The sequence below is a fragment of the Mastigoproctus giganteus genome, chromosome 8 (genome assembly GCF_048544385.1).
Source record: "Mastigoproctus giganteus isolate SK-2022 chromosome 8, ASM4854438v1, whole genome shotgun sequence".
In the NCBI taxonomy this organism is placed as follows: Eukaryota; Metazoa; Arthropoda; class Arachnida; order Uropygi; family Thelyphonidae; genus Mastigoproctus; species Mastigoproctus giganteus.
In genome coordinates, this window is record NC_143582.1 from 156836572 (window position 1) to 156862406 (window position 25835).

The following is a 25835-nucleotide window of genomic DNA, read 5'->3' on the forward strand; positions in this document are numbered from 1 at the left end:
TACTGCAACAGGATCTATAAAAACTAGGCAGATAAGCTACTTAAGTATATTGGCAGATAAGTGCCAATTGAAGTTTAATACTAACAAATATGAGATACAGCACATGGGTACTAATCTCAGATTAATGTACCAACTGCATGGTACCACACTCAGGGTAGTGGAGAATGAAAAAGACATGTGCAATCAAATAAGAAGTTCTCTGAGCAGTGCAGATGGGCTGTCTGGACTGCTCGTGGGGTTTTGTCAGTGACATACAAGAATTTTGCTGGTAGGGATAAGGAGGTGATTATCCTCCTGTATTAAGGCAATGATTAGGCCACATTATAAGTACTGCTTATCGGTCTAAAAGTCTCGTTTTAGGAAAAATGCGGATCTGCTAATCTCGTTGCAGAAAAGAGCAATGAGATTAATGAGCTTTTATCAGAAAAGCTTCATTTCTGAAAATTGCAATTAGAGTCTAGGCACCAATGAAGAGATGTGATTAAGGCTTTGGATGGATTCAGTAAGCTCAATGCTGATGGCATTCCTTCCTCTTGTTCAGACTACACATGAGGGGACATAAATTCAAATCGAGGAAGGATGGTTGCAGGATAGATGTATGGAAATTTTCTTTAGGCTTTAAATAAAACTATTATAGGAGTTGGACAGGTGATGTGGGAAGTAGGTGTGTGTCTGGGTTTTTTTTTTTTTTATGCTGATTCTGTATAAGCTTTCTTCTTTCTTTGTTTGCTACTACTAACGTATCAGTACGTCTGGTTTTCAGTTCATCTGGAACTGCATCCATCATTCCATGTCCTCTGTAAATGGAATGGATGCAATTGCTGCTCTTGCATGACTGACAGTAATGGGAAGATGAGAATGCTAATTGAAGGATGATCTTTGACAGTCTGAAATACTTTTCCCTCCATTCTTTGTATATGGATGGTACTTGGGTATCACATATTATGCATGCTTACTACGTCATACCATTTTCTTGAAAGTGGTACTGTTCCACTGCTTTCATGTCGCCATCACTGCACTGTGCTATTTCTTCAAACTGTACTTGTTGATGGTGAATTTATGAGATGCTTGCAAAAACAACTTTAGAGCCCTACTGAACAATCTCTATTCTTTAAAGAATAAATTCATCAGTCACACATTTGTGTTTAGAGTGCCATCATGAGGAAACTATAGGACAAAAGTTCACAAAGACCCCTGCTTTCTTGTTTTGTTGTGAGTTCACTTTGTGAAATTTGTCAATAGAGTTTTGAAATATCCTGCGTAGACATATGTATATTTATATGCAGGGTCATCAAAAAAGGTGTCCGTGATTTCCCTTTTAATTATCTTCGGAAATATTTGATCAATTGCTGTGATCGTAGCAGCAAACAGTGTGGTAACTCACTAAGTTTTATTTGACACCTCAGCAATGACCTTGGCTGCACTGTGTGCGTGCAGAATGACTCCTACATGCACCACCTCAGTCAGTGTCAGTAAGATGGCCGTGCAACAGAAAGTGCAGTGCATGTGTGTTGTGGTACACTGAATTTAAATATATCACAACAGTGCAACGTCTATACTGCCGTATGTCAGTATTAAAATTCAGTGTACCACAACACACACTGCTTTCTGTTGCATGGCCATTTTACTGACACTGACTGAGGCAGTGCACGTAGGAGTCATTCTGCACACACTCACGGTGCAGCCAAGGTCATTGTTGAGGTGTCAAATAAAACTTAGTGAGTTACCACACTGTTTGCTGCTACGATCACAGCAATCGATCAAAGCCAAATATTTCCGAACACAATTAAAAGGGAAATCAGGGAGACCTTTTTCAATGACCCAGTACACGGGGTGATTCAGGAGGAATAGTAAATATTTTTGGAGGTTATAGTATCGATTATTTCAAGTAAAAAAGTTCATATAAACATGTGTCCAATTCTGAAAGGATATAGAGATACAGCTGTTTGAAACTGACGTGCACAGTTCCCTGAATCAGATATGACCAAGAAGCAGTTATAACCTGACATTGTTTGGTGTTAGAAGTATGTTAAGAATGCCACACATCTTCACACATGCGTAATATGCCGATATGGTGTTTGTCTATGGTTTTTGTGGTGAAGTGTTACTGCTACTTGTAGAGAATACCGTCAATGGTTTCCTAACCGCAGAATACCAGATTCAAGAACATTTACTAGTGTTTACACCAGACTGGTACAGTTCCCAGTGCTCTTATTTCTTCTGAACACGCAAATAAATAATAAAATGTGGATGAAATAGAACACATTCTTCAGTCGGTAGAATGTAGTCCTACTATTAGCACACAAAGAATTTCTACATGTATCGGTGTTCCACACACAAGGGTATGGCCAACACTACGCGAGCACAGCTTGTATACATTTCACATACAGCGGGTGCAATACCTTCAACAGGAGACGACGCCCAGCGATTAGAATTTTGTCAGAGAGTAAATACTAATCGCCAATTAATTCCATTAATAGTGTTCAGCAATGAAGCTACTTTCACCTGTTACGGTATCAAAAACACCCGTAACTCTCATAAGTGGTCAGACACATGCCACTGTAGAAACAAATTTTAAACATCACTTCTCTGTAAACGTGTGGCGCAGTATTATCGACATTCAGTTTATTGGGCCTATTGTGTTACAAATCATCTTACTGGGCCCATTTACCTAGAATTTATGCAAAACGAACTTCCACTACTATTAGAGGATGTTCCCTTGACTACAAGAATTGGTATGTACTTTCAGCATGACAGAGCTCCTGCACATTATACCTGTCTGGTGATACAATATCTAAATCAAACTTTCCCTGAACGATGGAGCAGCTGTGGTGGTCCCATTCATTGGCCACCAAGGTCTCCAGAAAAGAATATACAAAGAAAAGGTAAATACAAGAGACAAACTGCTCACTCGCATTTTGGATATTGCTGCCCTCATAAATGAATGCTAAGACGACCTCAGAAGAACAACACGTCATATTACCACAAGAGTTGCAAGTGCATCGAGGTTGGCAGTGGGATTTTCGAACATTTATTGTGAACTAAAAAATTTGTCAATTATTTGTGTTTTGTATCATTCAAAAAGTCAGTAAATACAAACAATAAGTCATTTATCATTCTTTAATACCTCTCATAATGGCTTTGTGTGTGCCAGTTTCAAACAGTGTATCTCCGTATCCATTGAGAAATGGACACATGCTTATATATATTAACTTTTTTACTCAGAATAATCAATACTATAACCTCCCAAAATATTTAATATTCCTCCTGAATCACCCTGTATATATAAAATGTCCTCACTTAGATTGGTTTTGTCAGAAATCATAGATCCTCCGTAATGTCTTTATCAATCAGAAATTCTTGTTCTTCCAAGGTTGAGTGTGTCCATTCTGTTCTTACAGATAATGTTTTATGAACAAGGTCAGACTGGTGATGAATCTTTTTCTTTCTTCTGGTAATAATTATAACGGCACTTATTACTCCAACAAGAATAACTAATGAAGTAGCACCACCTAATTGTACAAAAAAAAAACATAATAGCAAAAAAATGAACATTCATTTTTTTATTTTAAACAGTGCATAAATTATTCAAATATCAATACAGTAGACTCCCGCTTTACGAGGGGACCACAATACCATCAAATCACTTTATGATGCCTGGACCACATGGGTAATGTGGGTCAATGGAGTGATGGCATTTCAGCCAAATAGCAGCATTTGTAATATCTCAGCCATGTGTATGGAAGGAAATAGCTTAGTTATGTGGGTAATGAAAATTAAAGTTAAATAAAAATTTCAACTTCCCAGGCCTTGGAATGAATTACCAAAAAACAATATATTATCAGGTTCACATTACAATATTTACACTATACGAATGGATTACATCATAAAACTCTGGAATGGATTATATCACGAGTGGCCAACGGAGTCGATCGCAACTTTAATTTCAATCGATCACGACTAATAAATATACAGTCATCCCTCGATTTGCGCAGTCAGGTATACTACCAAAATTTTATATTGTGCAGTGGGTTTCGTTACCTGCGCGTTATTTTATTTATTTATTTTATTTTATTTTTTTTTTTTACTAAGCTTCAAAAATAGGAATGAAGATCAGATTTTGAAATTTTACTTTTGTTTTTTTTTGCATGATTGAAGATTTCATTGAAGGAGAAACACATTTCACCATAATAAAGTAAAATCCCACAGAATTCCAGCTGTCGGTATTATTGCAAATGCAATAATGTTGAGTTTACTAACCGTTTATAATTAGATTGCACTAAAAGAAAAGCCCAATAAACCGAAAATTGCAAATTGTTTTATTGTCGTGAACTCCAGAAATAGCTTTAGAGAAATATCACAAAGGCATTCAGAACTGATTCTTACCAAACAGAGCAATAAACAATGGCGTGTTTGTCTGATTATTTTGGAAACAACTTCCTCATTCCGGAATCCTCTTCATCGATTATCCTACATTAGCTGTTCAGACAGAATATTTTTTCGGTTCGTGCAACTTAAATTGTTTTAATTGGTAAGCATTGCTTTTGCTGATTTAATAACTGGACAGTACTTATATGCTAATTTAATACCTTTTGATTTAAAATGAATACTACAAAAAAGAGTAAAACGTAAAAGTTTCATCAAGAGTGGGAACTAGAATACTTTTTTGTAATGGTGAAAGAAAAATGTTGCTGTTTGATTTGAAATGCTTCCGTGGCTATACCCAAAAAAGGAAATTTCAATGCACTCCATGGCAAATACCAATAAGATTTTCTGCCTAATAGTGACCTTAGAAAAAATAAATTAGAACTTAAATCCAGATTATTCATACAACAAAATTTCTTCATGACACCTAATTTACAATCTAAAGCAGTAACTATAGTTTCATTTAAAGTGAGTCATCTTTTCTTGCAAAAAGCAAACCATTTTCTGATGGTCAATTCATCAAAGACGCATTTTTAGAAATAACAGATTCTCTTTTTTGAAAATTTTATGAACAAAAATGAAATTAAAAGTGCCCTTCAAGATCTACAATTATCTCAAAATACTGTGATGAGACGCATCAAAAAAATGAGTAAAAATGTGAGCAATTTTTTCCGTGCTCATATTGCTAATAGTGTGTCCTTTTCTTTACGATTGGATGAATCTACAGATGTCAGTGATACAGCTCAATTGCTCGTTTTTGTTCATATGGTTTTCTATGATTCTGCCAATAGAGAAGAACTGCTGAGTAAGGTTTCGTTAAAAGAAGTTATCTAGAGGTCTTGATATATTTAACGCATTCAAAGAGTTTATTGAAAAAATTAAATTACCACTATTTAAGCTCGTATCAATAAAATGCGATGAATCTTAACGGATTCATCGCATCGTGCCAAAAGGATGATGAATTCCCAGATTTTTTGAGTTACCACTGTATCATCCACCAACAAGTGTTAGCCAGCAAAAGGTTAAATACTAAAAGTGTTATGGACATCGCTTTCAAAATCGTGAATTCCATCAGAGGACAATCTCTTCAAAGGAGACTTTTCAAAATGCAACTTGATGAAAATGAACCAGATCTGATATTACACACAGATGTGAGACGTCTGATTTGGAGTAAGTTTCTACAGAGATTTAGAAATTTGTTGATCAAAGGGAAGATGATTATCAGCAGCTACAAGATATGGAGTGGTTGTGTGATCTGGCTTTTTCGGCAGATTTTACCAGTAAATTAAGTGATCTGAATTTGGAATTACAAGGCAATAATAAAATTGTGGACGATTCGCAGTATTTCTGCATATAAATATCAATTTTTGGCAATGGTTAAGGATCTCAAAGAAAAAAAATTCACAAACATTTTGCAAATATGCAAGATCATTTGCAAAAATATCCTGTTTTTGAATTTAATAGTGAGAAATATGTTCCTGAAATTGAGAAAGTTCTGGATGATTTTGAAACAATTGAAGACATTGTTCAATATATTTTTTATCCATTTAATGTTGACTTAGATATGAAACAAATTGCAAAAAAAAAAAAAAAAAAAAAATATATATATATATATATATATATATATATATATATATATCGCTGAGATTTTTCACATGGAGAAAATATTACTTGAAAATGAAATTATTACTTTGCGAAACAATATCTTCCTAAAAGCCAGATCATCAGAAAAAGACTTATAGAAATATGTTTGCCTGGAAGAGTACTCAAGTGTAAAAAAAAATGTAGTGAACTTTTAAATTCCTGTTTTGGTTCCACATATCTACGTGAATTGGCCTTTTCATATTTAAAACATACAAAGAATCTACTCTTACAGACTTGCAAACAGAAGATTCTTTACGGTTGGCCTTATTACAGTACATCCCCGATTTTGAAAGCTTGGCAGATGACATGAAGACAAAAACTTCACATAACGTATAAGAATTCTAAATTGTATTGAATTTTAAAATTTATAAACAACATTTTTCAATATGTGTTGATAAACTTTTTTAACTTGTGCAATGAAATTTTTGCGATGGTAGATTGCGGCATTTTGAAGAAAAAAAGTAGATCACATCACAAATTAAGTTGGCCACCCCTGTATTATATCATAAAACAGGGGATCACTGTATTAGAAACATAAAATTAACCAAACTACAATTGGAGTATATTTATTTACTTCAGTTGTAGTTTATTTGTTTATATAGCATAGTAAAATTACTGATTGCAGTATATATATAAAAACTGATAGTGGTAATAAACATACAGGACAGAGCACACAAAAATAAAACATGGATTACAGTGAAGTAATTTTTTTTTTTACCAATGTTAAAGTATTAATTATTTATACTAATAACAAAGCATGGATAAAATGGCAATGGTGAGTGATGTGAATAAATTTATAAATGAATTTCACAAGTAAAAATAAAAACAGAATTTGATCTTGAGGTCACATTGTATCTCAAGATCAACAAAGCACTTGAAATTGCAAGTTTTTTAAAAAAACAACGAGCAAAAAGATGATGGTTAATTGCTTGTGCAATAGGTATGATGGAACCAGTTAGTTGTTCCCACCTCTGTAATAAGAGGTGGGAACTACTAACTGGAGAATCAAAAGTAACATGTTTATTGTGCATTAACTTAGAGAACAAATAAAGGGAGTTAAATAAGTGTATTTTACCCTACACCATTCTGCTCAGTCAAAGTTAGGAGTTATTGAAATGTTATGCCTCTTTGGTGAAGACCCTGTGGTTACTGATGCAATTAGGCATCAGACAAATTCTTTATTTAATTTCTAGTCTACATTATTTGATTTTTTTGGTACAATCAACCCTCCTAAATCTAACACTACTATATTTGAGAAGTTCAGGTAATTTATCAAATCTGACAAACCACCAGAGATTTGAAAATTTAGTTCTCAGTTGCTGCAGCTTTTAAAGAGCATCAGCATAACTGACCATATTAAATTTTCTGTTTATATTCCAGAACAACCACATAAAAAAAGTTTACAACGTAAAGAACATTATTGCTTTTTCTTGAGACTCTACAACAGCAACCAAGAAATAAATTTGCTAATTCTCAGGTTCTTCATCAGAATCGATCATTTTCTCTAAACATTGCCAGAAAATATAATTTACAATTTATTGTGTGTAAGAAATTCTTGGAAATGTACCATATCTCAAAATGAATAAATTTTTGGTTTACGTGCTAGTGTATTTTATCTGTACAAGTGTGTGTGTTCACAGGCCAATTTGAGTGTTACATGGGCTGAGAAACGTGGAATAATTCACACGGGAAACCCTACTCCCTCCATATGAAATCAGCTAACTAGTTCCTGATTGAATAGACCTTTAACAATTCCTCCAGTTTCCAGCAGGATTCAAATCCAGACCTCTCCAAACAAGTGACAAGAGAAAATTCCTCTGTGATAGCAAACCACTAAGCTATCAAATGAGTTGGTTCAATTAGCCAATCACCATAGTAGCATATCAGAGCTGACTGTGTAGGGTGGAGATTTCACCACAGAGCCACAAGTTTTTCTATGCTAAAGACATCAAAAAATTTGTCAGACCATGGTATTATCTGACTGCTAAGAAACAGATTACTCAGAGTTTCACCATTCACACACAAAATATTAGACTGAGATAATTTAAAAAATACATTTAATGTTTGGTGAATGTTTTTAGAACTTTTAGATAAACAACATCTGTAAACAACATCCATACAGCCCTTCATCTATACACCAATGAGCCAAAACATTATGACTAGCGAGTCGTTATGCAAATCAAAGCAACTGCAGGTGAACTACGGCACTTTCACGGGTCAGGACAAGGTATAAAAAACACCTGATGCTGAGATCCGTTAATCAGTGTTACTCTTTTTCTTCAGATGGGAAAAGCAGCAGACTTAAGCGAGTTTGACAAAGGCCAAATTGTAATGGCCAGACGACTGAGTCAGAGCATATCTGAAATGGCACAGATGGTGGGATGCTCACGGTCAACTGTGGTTAGTACCTACCAAAAGTGGTCCAAGGAGGGGGAACCCATGAACAGCTGGCGAGGTGTTGGACGACCACAGCTCATTGATGTCTACCACCTACCTAAACATCAAATGAGCGAAGACTCTCCCGGATGGTAAGTGGCAACAGAAGGGTGACTGTAGTGCAACTCGCCGGAAATTGGAATGCTGGTGATAGGAGTAATGTGTCACAACACACAGTACATCGAACCCTGCTGAAAATGGGACTGTGTAGCCGCAGGCCGCTCCGAGTAACCATGCTAACCACAGTTACTTGTGTGCCCATTGTATGGGCACACGAGCATCAAAACTGGACCTTGAGTGATTGGAAGATGGTCGTCTGGTCCGACGAATCACGTTTCCTGTTGCACCATGTGTGGACGGCCGGGTATGCATGCGTCGTTTACCAGGGGAACTGATGGTGTCTGGATGCACTATGGGACGAAAACAAGCCGGTGGCGGCGGTGTCATGCTTTGGGTGATTTTCTGCTGGTGTGCCCTGGGTCCAGTCATCCATGTGCCAGGCACTCTGATGTCTACCACCTAACATTTCTGCTGGTATGCCCTGGGTCCAGTCATCCATGTGCCAGGCACTCTGATGTCTACCACCTACCTAAACATCATCAACACAACATTAGCCACAAGGAACATAGACACCCACATCACAAATTCGATGGTTAGAAACACCTGGATGACCTTGGACCATCATACAATAACCTTCACATTAGAAAGCAACCTGACAAGAACAACTGCCGACAGGCACATGCTAAATAGATTTGCCCTCGGCAAGGCAAACTGAGACACCTTCCGAGAGACACTACACACAGCAGGCAAGCAATACCGGCACAGACTGAGGAAGCAGGCATACGGGAGTGAAAACCCAGAATGACTCCAGAAGGACATAACAAAAATAATAACTGAAACAGCATAGAAAGCCATGAAGAGAAGAACCCCCACTGCAGGGGCCACATCCTGGTGGACTCCAGAGCTCACACGAATGAGGAAATTAGTACAGCATAAAAGGAAACAATTTCAGAGGGCTAGGAGGACTTGGCCACAACAAGAAGTCGCTGAACTCGGGGACCAATATAGAATCGCTAGAAATCACTATACTGAACAGAAAAAGAAAAAGAAAAGAGAATCATAGTTGAGGCTGGTACAAGGGTCAGGAAACAGCAACCCTTGGGGGGGGGGGGGGGCAGTATACAAAATTACCACTCACAAACTCTCCAGGGGGGAAGTCGTGACAGCCACCAAAACAGCATAAGGAAACCTAACCATAACCTGGGAGGAGTCGATTGGGAACATCCTTCAGGAGCTACCAACTACACTAACAGATGAGCAGCAGGCTACCTGTCAGGCAAATAATTGCTATAATAATGACTAAATAGAACCCCTTCACCTTAGATAGAAGAAATTCAGGATGCAACAAGCCATATGAAAAACAAGAAATGCCCTGGACTGTACCTAATCAAACCGGAGATGGCAAAAGAAGCAACGGAATATATACCAGAAATACTACTAAAACAATCATTTGCTGCCTGGAAGCAGGTAAATTTACACTATGTGGAAAAAGGCAAATTTAAAACTGCTCCTAAAAAGCCTAACAAGGCCACCGGAGATACCTAGTTCCCACAGACCCATAGCCCTGCTACTAACCATTAGTAAAATATACAAAAGGCTGCTACACGCCAAAATCACAAGGCATTATAATGAAGTAAATCCTAACATGACAAAGCAATACGGATTTACTCCTGGCAAATCCACTATTGAAGCAAGCAATACAGAACCTCCTCTCTAGAGCCACCCATTGTCAAAGGAAATACTTCCTCATCATCGCAGTGGATTTCACAGGGACGTTCAACACCCTCTGGTGGCCGAGTGTCTTGGCGAGACTCACAGCTACCAACCTTCCATTGAATCTTTACAATTGCATGAAGGAGTACCTAGCTGATAGAGCAGTGCAAGTTACCACACTACATAAATGCCTCAGTTGCCCAGTCTGCAGGGGCTGCCCCCAGGGTTCTGTCCTGGGGCCGCCCCTGTGGAACTTTGTCTTAGATGACTTCCTCGCAATGGATCTGGGTGGTGTGGAGGCCCAGGCCTATGCAGATGACTTGGTCTTGACCATCAAGGCTGACAGCAGATCCTCACTAGAAATGCAAGCAAATGATACCCTGCAAAAGCTGCTACATTGGACAAAGCTACATTTGCTCAAACTAGCACTTGACAAGACAGAATCAGTGCTGCTAAAAGGTATACTAGACTTAAGGAGACCATTAATTAAGAGTGAGAACAAAACAGTTAAGCTGCGTAAACAGATCAAATACCTAGGAATAATCCTGGACAGAAAATTAAATTTCAAGCCACACCTAGAATATATTAAACAAAAGATAAGATATGCAGCCCTCATCGCTAGAGTCACCCGCAGGGATTGGGGACTCAGTCATACTACCCTGTCCCTCTACTACAAAGCTCTCTTCATCCCTGTCATCACGTATGGTTCCCTGTCTGGTACGTGAGGGCGGGCCTAGAAGTGAATAAAAGGATCCCCAAAACCATTCAGAGGACCATCCTCCTTACCACTGACAAGAGCAACTAGAACGACTAGCACGGCTGCCCTCCAGGTCCTGGCAGGGGGGGGTCTTCCCCTAGATCTCAAGGCTACCTGCTGTAGTCTGCTCTACCATCTTGCTAGAAACACATCGGCTACAATGTATGACCTCACCACTGACATCAACAATGACTGCAAATGTGAGAAGAGAAGAATCACCAACCACCTCATCTAGATTTGGCAGAGGAGATAGAGCAACAAGGAAAAGGTGCAGTGACTAGAAGATTCCTCCCCACTGTCACCAACCTTTACCCTAAAGCACCAGCACAGTTTCACCCCAGTCAGAATACTACCTTCCTCCTTGCAGGTTGTTGTTATTATTTTTGGCGCAAGGGCTGCTTAGACCATATTGCACCTATCAGTGATATGAAAGTTATCAATCCTCCTTGCAGGACATGGCCTGTTAAAGCTAGGCATCTGTATGACGACCTACGACTATGCATAATAACGGCAATCCAATATATACCAGACAATCAAGAACCAAGACTGTTAGACACTCAAGAGGACTACAAGGCACTCAGTCAATATGCCCAGGATCTATTTTCCAGAAGGAAAACAATGATAGCAATACAGTAAATCCCCGCTATTCACGGGGGTTACGTTCCTGAGAAATGTCGCGAATACTGAGTTATGGCTCCCATAGTAATAAAGGGGTTCCGTTCCAAAGTATGAAATATATAAGAAAAACTAGTCTAAAATTTTGTCTATGTATGTATTATATGTACCTTCATAATATGACTATGTACATAGACAGTACATAGTGAAATGCAAGCATATGGCATCGAAATGAAAATAAGAAACAATTTAATATTAAATGTAATATTTATTAGAAATTTCAAACAAATCTTTCAAACCAGCACCTTTGCTAGCAAAAAAACTTATCCCACCAGTGCTATCACCAGTTTCGCTAAAGTGTTGATAAAGGAGTTTTGCATTTTCACGAATGATGAGTGAACTTAACGGAATTTTATTTTGAGTTCGGTCTTCTATCCACAGATTTAAAGCCTTTTCCATTTTTTCTAATTTAACATCACGAGTTACAGAGCAAATTTTTGAAGCAATTAGCGCGTTTTCACGGACACTACGGCAGATTTTTTCTTCCAATTTTTTGATTGATCGTACCGTTGACTCATTGATTTTATAATGTTTTGCCACTGAGGAGACACTTTCGCCATTAAAAATTTTGTCTAATTACTAAATTTTATTTGCTAATGTCATCACCTTCTTTGCTATTTTCACATTTCTCTTGTTATTCGTAGCCATATTTTTGTAGGGGTTAGAAAGAACTTGTCCACAATAAAGTCACTTTCTTCCGTTAACACACTCGAAAAAGTCTGTTTTACAGTGCAAAACAGTAGATTTATCATTTTTGTAAGCATATCAATTTATAAATTGATAATGACTGCAGTTTTACCTTTTACTGAAAAAATATTGTGAATCAAGGGAAAAAAAAATAAACGCAAAGATAAAAAAAAAAAAAAAAAATGATAATAAGATCAATTTATAAGCATATAAATTAAAAGCAAACGACGAAACCTTCCATGACAAGCGCATAACACATACTCGACACAACAGCAACTTTTTTCCTATATGAGGTTATTGTGAAAACTTAGCCTTGCAATAGCACAGAATACTGGGTTCACAACATATGCACTGTATTCATACTACCAGTAGGGTCATGCAATCATGTATGGCATGTGACACCATCTAAGAGAGCTTTCTAGAGTGGATGATGCAATTAGATAATGCTATTACAAAACATATATTATATATATTGCCCAATTTCACAGAAATACAGTGAATATTGTAAGCGATGCAATTTTTTTGAGCACCACTGTATACTGATTTTATGTACGTGTTATGCGCTGTGGTCTCAAGCAATGATATAGCAATTTAGCTAACAGGAGGAAAAATTAGGTAAGGAATTAGGGTAGAAATAGATACTCCTGCCCTCATGTAAACTAACAGCCCAGAGTGGGAAAAAAATTAGTTGGAGGAAAGTGAGCAGTATATGAATGAAGAATATAAAGTTAGTTCTCATATTATCTGGGAGTGCAATTTCCCATCCATGCTAGTAACGGCTCTGGACACTGTACATATGTGGAACAGTAAATAGTTGCACTGGAGAACAGGCCTCGAGTTTTGGGTAGCATAATCATTCATTAAGTATTATTGCCTCAACCGAAAAAACTGATTTAAATAACATTTATTATAACACAAAACAAAAGATACATAAAACTGATGTAAAATAAAATAACAGTTATTTTCGGGGCTAGGTGTCCCTTCATCAGCTGGATAGCGAATGGTGGTACATATACAGGGTTGTTAAAATTAAAGTATCCCTATGTAGAGGGCTCTGGAGCGAATTCTATGGCTCGTACTGAAGAGAAATTTGGACAACAGGTACAATAAAGAATGTGCTTGCCATTTATTGGAAAAAAAAATTAGTTACAAAATTTGTCACTATATGGCACTGTGGCAATACAAATCACTTGAACAGCGTTACAATTGTTCAACGTTGACCAAATTGTTAACCAAAATTGTTCCATTTTGGTCAACAACCGTTTCCATTCGAAGAACAGCATCTTCTACAGTAGAACGTAAACATGTCAACTGGAATAGTCAGCACACGACGTCTAATACTGTCCTTCAGATCTGCCAGAGTTTGACATTCCTTCCGATACACCTGGTTCTTAAAAAAACCCCACAACCAGAAGTCGCATGGGGTGAGGTCCAGTGATCGGGTTGGCACCATCTTGCATGAATATGGTATCCTGAAGGCACCCACATTGTTGCAGCTCTGGTATTGCGAAATTTGCCAATATTTCATAATATTGCTGTCCAGTGACAGAGAAGGTGTGGGGTCCAGTCGGTGTTACCTGTTCAAAAAAATATGGTCCAATCATGAATGTGGCCGTAAATCTACACCACACTGTCACTTTTGGAGAATGCAATGGGACCTCTTGCATAACTCGAGGGTTTTCTGTTGCCCAAATGTAACAGTTGTACGCACTCACTTGTCCATTTAAGCAGAAGTGGGCTTAGTCACTCCAAAGGATGTTCCATGGCCAAGTGATATCCACTGTCATTCGCGCCAGAAACCGAAGTGCATATGTGAAACGAATATCTGCATCACAATGCTTTAGCTGCTGTAGCACGTGCATCTTGTAAGGATAGTACTGCAACACCTGATGCATTACTAGCCTTACAGTGGAATACGGCATGTCCACTTCACAAGAAACAGCTGACACACTTGTGCTACCACATGGAGATTGACTTGATAAATCCACAACAGCCATAGCCACATCTTCAACAAGAGTGGAGTCCACTCGTTTTCAACCTCTACCTGGTTGTACACCAAGATGTCCTGTTGCTTCAAATTTCACAATCATTTTGCAGACAGCACAGTCATAGGTCCACGCCTTCTGATGCCAGACTTCACTGATAGCCACAGCTGCATTGCTACTGTAGTGCAGGCAAACATCTACTGTATGATTTTGAAGAGGCTGCTTTGATTTTATAACGTAAGAATTTATTTACGTTGTGCAAATAACGTAAGTTATTTGCATAATCATAACTAAGATAGTCACACACCATACAGTGACAAATTTTTTTTTCCAATAAATGGCAAGTGCATTCTTTATTGTACCTGTTGTCCAAATTTCTCTTCAGTACAAGCCTTAGCACTCACTCCAGAGCCCTCTACATAGGGATACTTTAATTTTAACAACCTTGTACATTACATGGAATAATAATGAGTTGACTGGGCGTGATCACGAATCATACATCTTGTGCCGGTAAAGCAAGACCACATATACGAGATGAATGGTGCTTGTATGAATGATATATGGAATAAAATAAAATAAATGTGTCACTGGGCAAGATCAGATGTCTGGTGTCAGTAATGCAAACCATACACACGAGACATTATTTAAATCAGTTTTTTTGGTTGAGGCAATAATACTTAATGAATAAATAGTTGCATGTATACAAATATATTTTGTTGCTGGATTAATAAACTTTAGAATCTTATACTTAAAAATTACCTTGTAAAAATCTTACAATTATGAGTAAATGGTTGCATGTGTACAAATACAGTTGGACCTCTTTTTATAATGAAATCAATCGTTTGCTTTAAAAAATTCATTAAACAGAAATTTTGTTATAAAAGAAATATGACCTTTTCAACAAAGAAAAATACTGTAATTCAATACTCAGAAATATACTAAAAGATGGGAAATTAATCATAAATAACTGGGAATGAATAAATTTTCTAACTTTTAAAACAATTAATTTATTAATACATACATACATATTAAGAAATGACTACTTACATGATGTGCACAATATATTAGTACACTTTTAAGAATTATTTCGTAAAATATTTGGTTATTTTTGTTATACATTGGATTTACTGCACATCGTTCACAAAAATGCTTTCATTTGTTTTAAACATTCAAATATATTTTCTGGCATATTTTCTTCACACTGAAGGCCTCGACGCAAAGTTTCAAATGCTGCCAACATTTCATGTTTTTGGAAGGTTTAATATTGCTCTCATTGCCTTCGTTGCCCTCATTTTCATCCAACTCACTGACGATATTGTCACTAATTCTTTGAATACTCTCCAAAATGTTGGAGTCACTTGGATATTCAGTTACTATGACATCATTATCAACTCCTAAAAATTTGTCAACAATTTCTCCACTGATCAAACCTCTCGCTTGGAGTTCTTCCCAAGGTTGCTCAATACCTTATAATAGTTCATCCCTCTTATTGCTATTAATTGCAAAACAATTCTTAATCGCTGTTTCCATCACATCTTGACTCCACACTTTTGCCAACTCTGATGTGCATATCCGCAAATCTTTTGCTGGTTTCAATTCTCAGTATAATTTTTTTTCAGTATTAACCTTCAGTAGTGCATTTTCAAATTCTTGATAATGCCTTGGTCCATTGGCTGCAGTTTAGACGAGGTATTCATTCGGAGGGAAGAAAAAAAGCTTCACACTTGTAAGTTTCAAAATTACTGAGTGAAGGTGGGCAGAGCAGCTGTCAACAATCAACATGATTTTTCTGTTTTCTTTCTATCAAAATTTAAAATCAATATTCAAAATGTTCACTTGTCATCCAAGATTTTTTGTTATAGTTGTAGTCTAACTCTAATGACTTTACTCCTTTGAATCATTGGGGTTGTTTACTTTGTCTATTACCAAAAGCTTTAGTGTTTTCATTACCAGCCATATTTGCACCAACCAAAACTAATTCCCTCCTTACTATTTTTACCACATAAACATTTATCACCTTTAGATGCCAGTGTCTTGTTCAGCAAACATTTAAAAAATATACCTGTTTCACTGATGTTGAATATGTCTTTGGGATCATAGTCCTCCATAATTTCCTTTTCACTTATTAATTATTTTTTTTTTTTAATTTTCTTATTATTATTATTTTATTTTTATTATTTATTTTATTTATCTATATATATATATATATATATATATATATAAAAAATTATATATATATATATTTTTTTTTTTTTTTTTTTTTGCTGGTGCAGCATAAGCCATAGGCTTCCTTGCCCTGATCCATTGATTCCAAATGTTTGTCAAGTTCTGCCTTGAATTTATTTAAGCTATCAACTTTCGCCAAAACAGATGAAAGCTTGTTCCAGCAATCAACTACTCGCTGGCTAAAGGCAAACTTTTGCACATCTATTCTACAACTGTCTTTCCTCAGTTTGAATCTATGCCCCCCCCTCAGGTGTGTAATCTGAGCAAGAATCCCATCAGCATTGAGCCTGCTTAAACCATTCAAGGCCTTATAGACCTCAATCAGATCGCCTCACAGGTGCCTAGTCTCCAAAAGCGGCAATTTGCAGAATTTAAGCCTTTCTTCATAAGAGCACCCTCTTTGTTCCCTTCACCAGTCTTGTTGCCCTTCTCTATACTTGTTCTAGCAACTCTACATCCTTCTTAAAATGAGGCTTCCAGACCTGTATGCAGTACTCAAGGTATGGCCTGACCATTGCCTTATACAAAGGGATAATCACATCCTTATCCCTGCTCACACAATTCCTAAATATCATTGACAAGACCCCACGACTTACTCTTACTCGTGACTTATTACTTACTCAATTTGGTGATTCTGGGAAGTGCTCATATGGCTTCTTTAAAAGGAGAGACTGCATGTCCAATATTCATCCGCTTTCAGAGGAAGGCATGCAGCCTCTGCTTTTCAGTACACAAAATTAATAAGATTACAAAGTCAGTCTCTTACTAACAAGTGGCTCAATCTCTTCCTTTAATACCCTTGCCACTACAGTTTTTAGACATATCATAACAGACAAACATTATCAATAGTGCCAGACAGTTTGTAAAGGAATCTCATTAATTCATTAACAAAAATTCAGAAGATGCCCAATGTTGATTCAACTTCCAATGCTGGCACTAAGAGAAAGTTACCTTTTCTTTCCCTCTCCATGCAGTTTCACAGAGCTGCTTATGTTCTTTAACAAATGTACTTTTTTCTAATCACTATTGTGAAATATTTCTGAACAATGTACCTGCATGGTTAGCACAACTCAGAAGATTATGTTTTATGACAAACAATGCAAATAAACATTTGGTATGAATGGCAGTACCAACTTCACTGTGAAACGATACATCTACTCTTATATTTCCTTCCATTCCATGCACATTTCCTTGTGCTTATTTGTTTGTAAATATCTGATTACAATGCAATTCCCATCACTTGAAATTGAAAAATCACAACTATATACAGTAAACAAAGCAAATGTATTACCTTTTCCATATTTTACAATACATAGAAAATCTTACGTGTGTCTTCTGAAAGTTCACAGCATTGTTAATTATCTTTGCACCACTTCAGTATAATGCAATACTGCAGTCACATGTTACAGAGACAAGGCTAAGTGTTTCTCTGTGTTCCCACTTCCATATACTTCATGCAACATAGACTAGCCACCTTACTGATAATTCATTAACAAAAATAAGATTTTTGCAGAACTTTTAAAACATTCTTAATTTAACGTAGTTGTATTTTTTTTTCTTTTTTTTTTAAAAACACTGCTCAATATTTTTGATACCAGCTGCTAAATATTAATGCAAGAGAGAGAGAGAGAGAGAGAGAGAGAAAAGAAGGAATATATATAGTGCACTTACCAATGAACCACAAAGAAGTAAAGATTACAGAGTGCTCACTTTCTAATAACTGCCAAACATGTGCAAGAAAACCATCAGTTGGGTAAGGCCCTATTTGCAACAGGTAGCACATCAATGGATATAAATCAACATTATTGAATGGAGATGCTGTATAATTTTTTTTAAAGGCAGGTCCAGATGCAATAAAAATCGGATGCATGGAAAGAAGACTGTTATTATATCCATGTTCTCCTACTGAAAAAGGAAATGCATAATTCATTGGATATTTCAAACAGATTATTATTATTGTTGTTTTTTATGTGGTGTACCATTCACATCTAACACTATTTCTGCATTAAAACAAAGATGGGCTAATAAAACCTTTCATTTATGATATCAAAATGAAGTACAAACAAGGGAGTTGTCTTACCAAATTCTAAGCTATATTTACAGGTCTACTTCTTAAATATTATACTTTCAAATCTTGTCTATTAAAACTGATGCCATTCTTCAATGAACCAAAACAACTGTTTATTACTGCCTGCATTGTGTCATTATGAATAGTAACAAAGGCTTTGTTAATCTTGATTTTTAATTCATCTCTAGTTTTGGAAAGTTTACACATGATTCTGCAATATTCTCTAAGGAAAAAAATTTGGTAGGAACAGATCTGGGAATCAGGAAGGCAATAAAACATTGCTGAATTGAGAGGTTATCTTCTCTTTACTATTAACCACTATACTATTCATGCTGACTTTAATCCTAACAAAAAAAACAAAAACAAATATACATAATCATATAAAGATCTCACTGGTAGGCTTCTAAATAATGCAGTGGTATTTCGGCTGCTGACTAATGAGAGTTTTACTTCATGACATATTTGTTTGTGCTCAGATAAGGTTGCAGGGAACAGAGTGTGTTCAAAAAAAGTTCAGAGAGTGAACTAACATGTGGGAATTGATAAAACTTATCGGATGAATCTCCTTAAAGTCTCCTTGAAAATCAATTCTAAAACCTCTATAACTTCTAGAAGCATTCCCCAGACTTTGTTGAAATTGTTAATAGCTCCTGTGTCAAACTGAATAATTTCAATAGGGGTTGAGAAACAAAATCTGGCGAGTTTAGTGGATGGGGACCACAGCAATCGAGTTCTTTACAAGAAATTCTTGTATGGAAAGTGGCAAGTGTGCAGGGATATAATGATGCAGGTGCCAATTCCCTTAGCCCAACTTTCCTGGCTGTTCTCTCTGAACAGTGTCACGAAATTGGCATAAAACTGTTTTGTGGTATTCTACAGGACTGCCATGTAGTATTCCTGTTTGACCATACAGGATAAATTCATAATGAACAATGCGCTGTGAATCAAAAAAAAAAAATACAATAAACACAATCTTGAGGGCGCGTCTGTAGCCAGGTGGGCAGGAGCAGCAGTGCGTAGCATACACTCGATTAGACCGGGGTTTGAGCCCGTGACCACCAAATACGGAGGATGTGGAAAGGTCAGGGAATGACCACCACATATGCCGGGAGCAATATGGCCGTAGTTGCTAATGCTCCTAAAAACCAAATAACAACAACAACAATCTTGACATTTGATTGAGACTGTCTTCCTTTTTGAGCCTTGGAGAAGAAGAAACCTTCCATTGAGAGGAATGAGCCTTTGTTTCTGGGTTAATAACTTCCATACACCCAAGGTTCAGCACCAATAATAATGGAAGAAACAAGGGAAACAAACGTAAGGCAACAGCAGCATGTTGATGAAAATCCTGACAAGTGAGACACTGCCAATCTGTGATGTGTGTGAGGCACAAACTTGGGCAAAATGCATTGCATTCCCAAAGCTTGTGCTAAAATTAATTGGCACATACCATTAAAAATACCAGTTTACTAGCAACTACACAATTAGCTGTTGACCACACCTGAACAAATCGCAAACAATTGAATCATTGGCTTTTGAAGTTGAAAGGTAGCCAGATATAGAGCAAGCAATCTCTGATGGATACTTAAGTGGCCCTCTTTAAACTTTGCAAACCACTGAAACGTCTTCAAGTTATTTGCAATTATACTGTTGTCACAGCATGGATTTGTTAAGGGAGCAGTCTTGTCTAACCAATCTGAGAAGTTACTATGATTCAGTGACCAAGGAACTGGATGCAAAAAATAATTTTGATATCATATACTTGGATTTCAAGAAGGCTTCTGATACTGTTGCACAAACTGGAGCAATTTGACTTTAAGGGCAAGTTACTGCTATGGATAAAGGGATGGTTAATTGAAAGGAAATAGAGTGGTTATCAATGGGCACTACTCTTTGTAGACTAATGTTATCAGTGGAGCCCCCCCAGGATTCAGTGCTGGGCACATTGTTGTTTTCAATATTTATTAATGATATTAATGAAGGTATATCAGGCTTAATGTCCAAATTTGCAGTGATACAAAGGTTGGTAAGGTGGTTAATGACAGTAATCAGGGTGAGCTACTGCAACAAGATATAGGAAAATTAGGTCGATGGTCTGAGAAATGAGAGTTGAAGTTTAACATTGACAATGCAAGGTACTGCATATAGGTAGAGTAATCCCAGAGTAACTTATCAACAGTGCAGTACTACACTCAGGGTAGTAGAAAATGAAAAATACCCAGGGGTAATTGTACAGTCAGACATGAAATTCTTTGAGCAGTGCAAACATGCAGCCAGGACAGCCCATGGTGTTTTGTCAATGGTATGCAGAAACTATTATCCCTTTGTACAATGCCATGGTTAAGCTGCATCTTCAATATTGTATACAGGTCTGGAGAAGTCACTTTAGGGAGCATGTATATCTGCTGAAACAAGATTGGAGAAGGGAACAATTGGAGAAGGACAACAAGATTGGGGAAGGGAACAAAAGGGTGTTCTTACCTAGTAAAGCTTCAGTTCTTCAAATTGCAGCATCTGGAGACTAGGCACCTGTGGGGTGTTCTAATTGTACCCAGTATGCTGAATGTGAATGGCATTCTTCCTCTTTCTGAGACTACACATGAGGGGGCATAAATTTAAGTTGAGAAAGGATGGTTGCAGGATAGATGTGCAGAAGTTTGCTTCAGCCAGTGGGTAGTAGATTGTTGAAACAGGCTTTCATCTGCTGTTGTGGAAGCGGTTGGTTTGAATAAATTCAAGGAGTAACTAGGGAAATTCTTGGAGGATATGGATGGGTGAAGTGTGTAGGTTTTTTTTTTTTTTTTTTTTTTTTGGCTGATGCTAATATAAGCTTGCTTTCTTGCATCATTTGTCACTACTAATACCCTGAGAGCTGTTTTTTCACATTTTCTTTCTGTTGAAATTTTCCACCAAACATGTTGCAACAATCACAACTCACTGCAATTTCAAGACACAAAGTCAGTCCGAAACTTTTGAATCTTCCTAACATATTTTACTCTAGCTCAAGCAGCTTTCTCTCCATCCTTTTTACAGTGTCCCAATCAGTAATGTTTATTTCCCTATCAATCCTTTTATACATGTGCTATTCACACCATTCAACAAATAAGAAGCAACTTTGTTGCTAAATTGCAAAGTTGTATTAAATGTGTACAAGAAACTAGCAGAATGCTTTCAGTATACAGAATTCTGGATATGAATAACCAAAGTAAGTAACAACTTTTTTTTTCTTTCTTTCTTCTACTTTAACAAAATAATGCATATATTACTAGCCACACTCAGTGCTATTTTGGAAAAAAAAAAAAAAAAAAAACACTAAATGGATCTAACATGCCTGCTATTTATACATTACAAAACATTGGTGCAAGCATATTGTTGTTTCAATAAAGCAACAGTGCTCTAACTTCCAACTGCTGATGATATCGAGGCAGTGTTAGGTGGGTCGGAAAACTGCTAGCGTGGGAAGATACAAGGACTAATAGATTAACAGTAGCCACTGGCAGAGGTGAAAGTGATTCTTACACTGCATTGATTGGAATGAGCAGCAGCCTGGAAAACAAGATTCAGGATTTTTCAGAGACTGCTGGGAGTCTTTGCGGTACAAGTAAACACATGGGTTGTGTTAGGGTAGCTAAGAATAGAAATAGGTGCATGTATACTTGCGTGTACACCAATGCTAGGAGTTTAGTAAATAAATTTGATGAATTTGAGGTATTGCTCAAAACATCAAAGGCAGATATTGTTGGGATATCAGAGACTTGGTGTCACACAGAAATAAGGAATGCAGAACTTGAATTTGGGGAGTACAACGTCTACAGAAAGGATAGACTGGATAGGAAGGGAGGAGGGGTTATGCTATTAGTTAAGAAATACATAAAATCCAAGGAAGTGAAGCCAGTGGACATCGCTGTACAGTGCAGTGTCGAGTCAGTTTGGTGTGACATAAGCATTGGGAGATCAAAATTGAGAGTAGGAGTGTGCTATAGGCCTAATGACTCTGATGAGTATAATAAGAAACTGTACAGGGAAATAGAGTGGGCCAGTAAATCAGAGAGTCTTATAATGGGGGATTTTAATTTCCCAGATATTGACTGGAATTTGGGGGCTGGTCACTCACACACTAGCAAGGCTTTTGTGGATTTATTGGATGACTGTTTTCTACAACAGCATGTTTGGGAGGCAACTAGAGGGAGTAATACTCTTGACCTGATGATCAATAGTGATTCTTCATGCATTAAGAATCTGCAGATAAAGGAACCACTACATGACAGTGATCACAGTGTGCTGAAGTGGGAATTACTCAAAGAGGTAACTACCAACAGGGGTAAAGGAAAGGGGGTTTTGCTTTCATAAAGGCAACTACGGTGGTCTGAGATAGTATTTAAATTCTATACGGTGAGGCCAACTGATGATGTTACGAACAGCAAATTCTATCATTGGCTTCCTTTGTGACATGGAAGCCTATGATAGATATAAGCTGGTCTGCAACCAAGTCACAAAGGAGATTAGGCAGACAAAGGCAGATTATGAGAAATCCTTGGCAAAGGATGCAAAGAAAAACAGCAAAGAGTTCTTTACCTATGTAAACTCTAGAAGGAAAGGGATGAATCAGATTGGTCCACTTGATATTGATGGGTCAACTGTTGATGATCCTGCTCAGGTGGCTAACAAACTAAATGAGTATTTTGCATCTACATTCACACATGAGGAGTTATTAAGTGAGGGGAATGCCAGAGATGAATTAAACTCTGGTAGTGAGCTAGATGATTTTGTAATAACTGAGAGGAAAGTGGAGGAGAAATTGTTGAAGATAAACATAAAAAGGGAACCCGGGGTGGATGGGATCTATCCAGTTATATTAAAGGAGACAGCAAAGGAAGTAAGCAAACGCTTAGCCATAATTATAACGGCTTCCTTGGACTCGGGGGAGGTCCCCGTGGACTGGAGATTTGCAAATGTGACCCCAATTCACAAAGGAGGATCAAGGGGTGACATAAGTTTGTTCCAGAAAAATTAATGGATGCACTGGTTAAAGAAGCACTGCAAGATCATCCAGACAAGACTTCAGTTATAGCTCACAGACAGCATGGTTTTGTTAAGAGGAGGTCTTGCCTGACCAATTTGATTGGATACTATGATGCAGTCACGAACTGGATGCAGGGAATAACTTTGATATCATATATTTGGATCTTAGAAAGGCTTTTGTACTGTTGCACATGGACAACTGCTGAACAAACCGGAGCAGTGTGGCATTGGAGGCAAATTGCTGTTATTGATAAAGGGATGGTCGAGTGGGAGAAAACAGAGTGGTAATCAGTGAAGGCTTCGGTGTTGGGTCCATTGTTGTTTTCTGTATTTATAAATGATATTGATGATGGTATATAAAGCTTAATGTCCAAGTTTGCAGATGATACGAAGGTTGGCAGGGTTGTTAAAGACAATAATGACAGTATGCTACTGCAACAGGATCTATAAAAGTTGAACAGATGGGCCGAGAGGTGGCAAATGAAGTTTAACATTGACAAATGTAAAGTACTACATATGGGAAACAGTAACCCCCAGAGTAACGTATCAACTGTGTGATACTACACTGACAGTGGTAGAGAACGAAAAGGACCTGGGGGTAATTGTGCAGGCAGATATGAAGTTTTCTGAGCAGTGTAGATGGTCTGCAAGAGTAGCTCATGGTGTATTGTCAATGATATATAGGAATTTTTCTAGCAGGGATAAGGAGGTGATTATCCCCTTGTATAAGGCAATGGTCAGACCACACCTTGATTACTGTATACAGGTCTGGAGGCCTCATTTTAAGAAGGATAGAGAAGGGCAACAAGATTAGTGAATGGAACAAAGGGTTGCTCTTATGAAGAAAGGCTTAAGTTTTGAAAATTACAGTGTCTGGAGACTAGGCACCTGCAAGGTGATCTGATTGAGGTGTATTAAGCCATGAATGGTTTGAGCATTCTCAATGCTGATGGGATTCTTCCTCTTGCTCAGAATAATCACCTGAGAGGGCATAAATTCAAATTGAGGGAAGACAGATATAGGATAGGTGTGCGGAAGTTTGCCTTTGGCCAGCGGGTAGTTGGTTGGTGGAACAGACTTCTATTCTTTGTTGTGGAAGTTGATAGCCTAAATAAATTTAAGGCTGAGTTGGACAGGTATTTGGAATAAACGGAGGAGTGAAATGGGAGCGTTATTTTATTTATTTTTTTTTGGCTGATGCTGCATAAGTTTGCTTTCTTGCATCATATGCCTCTATTAATGCTAACTGCTACTTTGTTGATACTGTAATCACTGAGTCCCACCCCTCCACTATCATTCCACTTTTAAAATGATTTAGAACATTGTCCTTGCCAACTTTTTTTATGACAACTGTATTGTAAACAACCAGAAATGTTTTCCATCAATTTACTTGTATACACAGATAAGGCTTTGGCAAGCAGCAGTCCATTCAATTTCTTTCAAGGTGATCTGTGTGATTATAACAATAAATTAGCACTCTTGATATCACTTTCGGTAGCTATCAAAATTGAAACAATTTTGATAGCTATCAAAGATATCTGATAGCTATGATTTTCTCACTAATGAATACCATTAGAAAATTTGCCCATTTTCTGCTGTTATTCATTAGTGAGCAAATCAGTCTCCACAGACATCTTTATTCAAGTTTCTCAAAACAAACATAAGAAACTTTAATACAGAAGCAAATTGAAAAACAATAATAAACTTTGGATAAGTGATATAAAGTAGCATATAACTAATTCAGTTAGATAAAGAGTGCAAAGAAATCTGTGTTGTGGTGGTAACTGGAAAATCAGGATATACGTGTGGCAATAAAGCTCCCAAGCTGGTGCATAAAAAGAACACAAAGTGAAGGAGCTCAAAAATGGTTTTATTTTTATTCAGTGTAATCACCACCTGATGAATGTACTTATACACTATTCTAAAAGTTTCTGAAAAGAATCAACGAAGGCATCCAACGAGATTATGTTCATTTCAGCAGTTACGTTTTTCTTTATAACCTCAACATGCTGAAATCTTTCTTTGATGGCAGTTTTCACCTTAGGAGAGGGGAAGCAGTCCACTAGTGCTAGATTGGAAGAGTAAGAAGGATGATTGATCTCTACATGCCATGTTTCATCAGAAATGTCTTCACAAC

General features: G+C 37.2%; 1 protein-coding gene across 2 annotated transcripts in view; it reads right to left on the reverse strand.

The window, feature by feature from the left end:
• The window catches only part of LOC150081947 (bis(5'-adenosyl)-triphosphatase ENPP4-like), an 87791-nt gene that overhangs the window by 16281 nt on the left and 45675 nt on the right, over positions 1–25835 (reverse strand). The window contains exons 4-5 of one of the 2 annotated variants that reach the window (XM_090378997.1): positions 18280–18513; positions 3301–3512 (exon numbers count right to left, since the gene is read on the reverse strand). In XM_090378997.1, coding sequence (XP_090235123.1) covers positions 3322–3512; positions 18280–18513 — 425 coding nt within the window. In that variant the 3' untranslated portion in view covers positions 3301–3321. Of the gene's footprint in view, positions 1–3251; positions 3513–18279; positions 18514–25835 lie in introns of those variants that run through there. The other variant, XM_090378996.1, reaches the window with a different exon arrangement.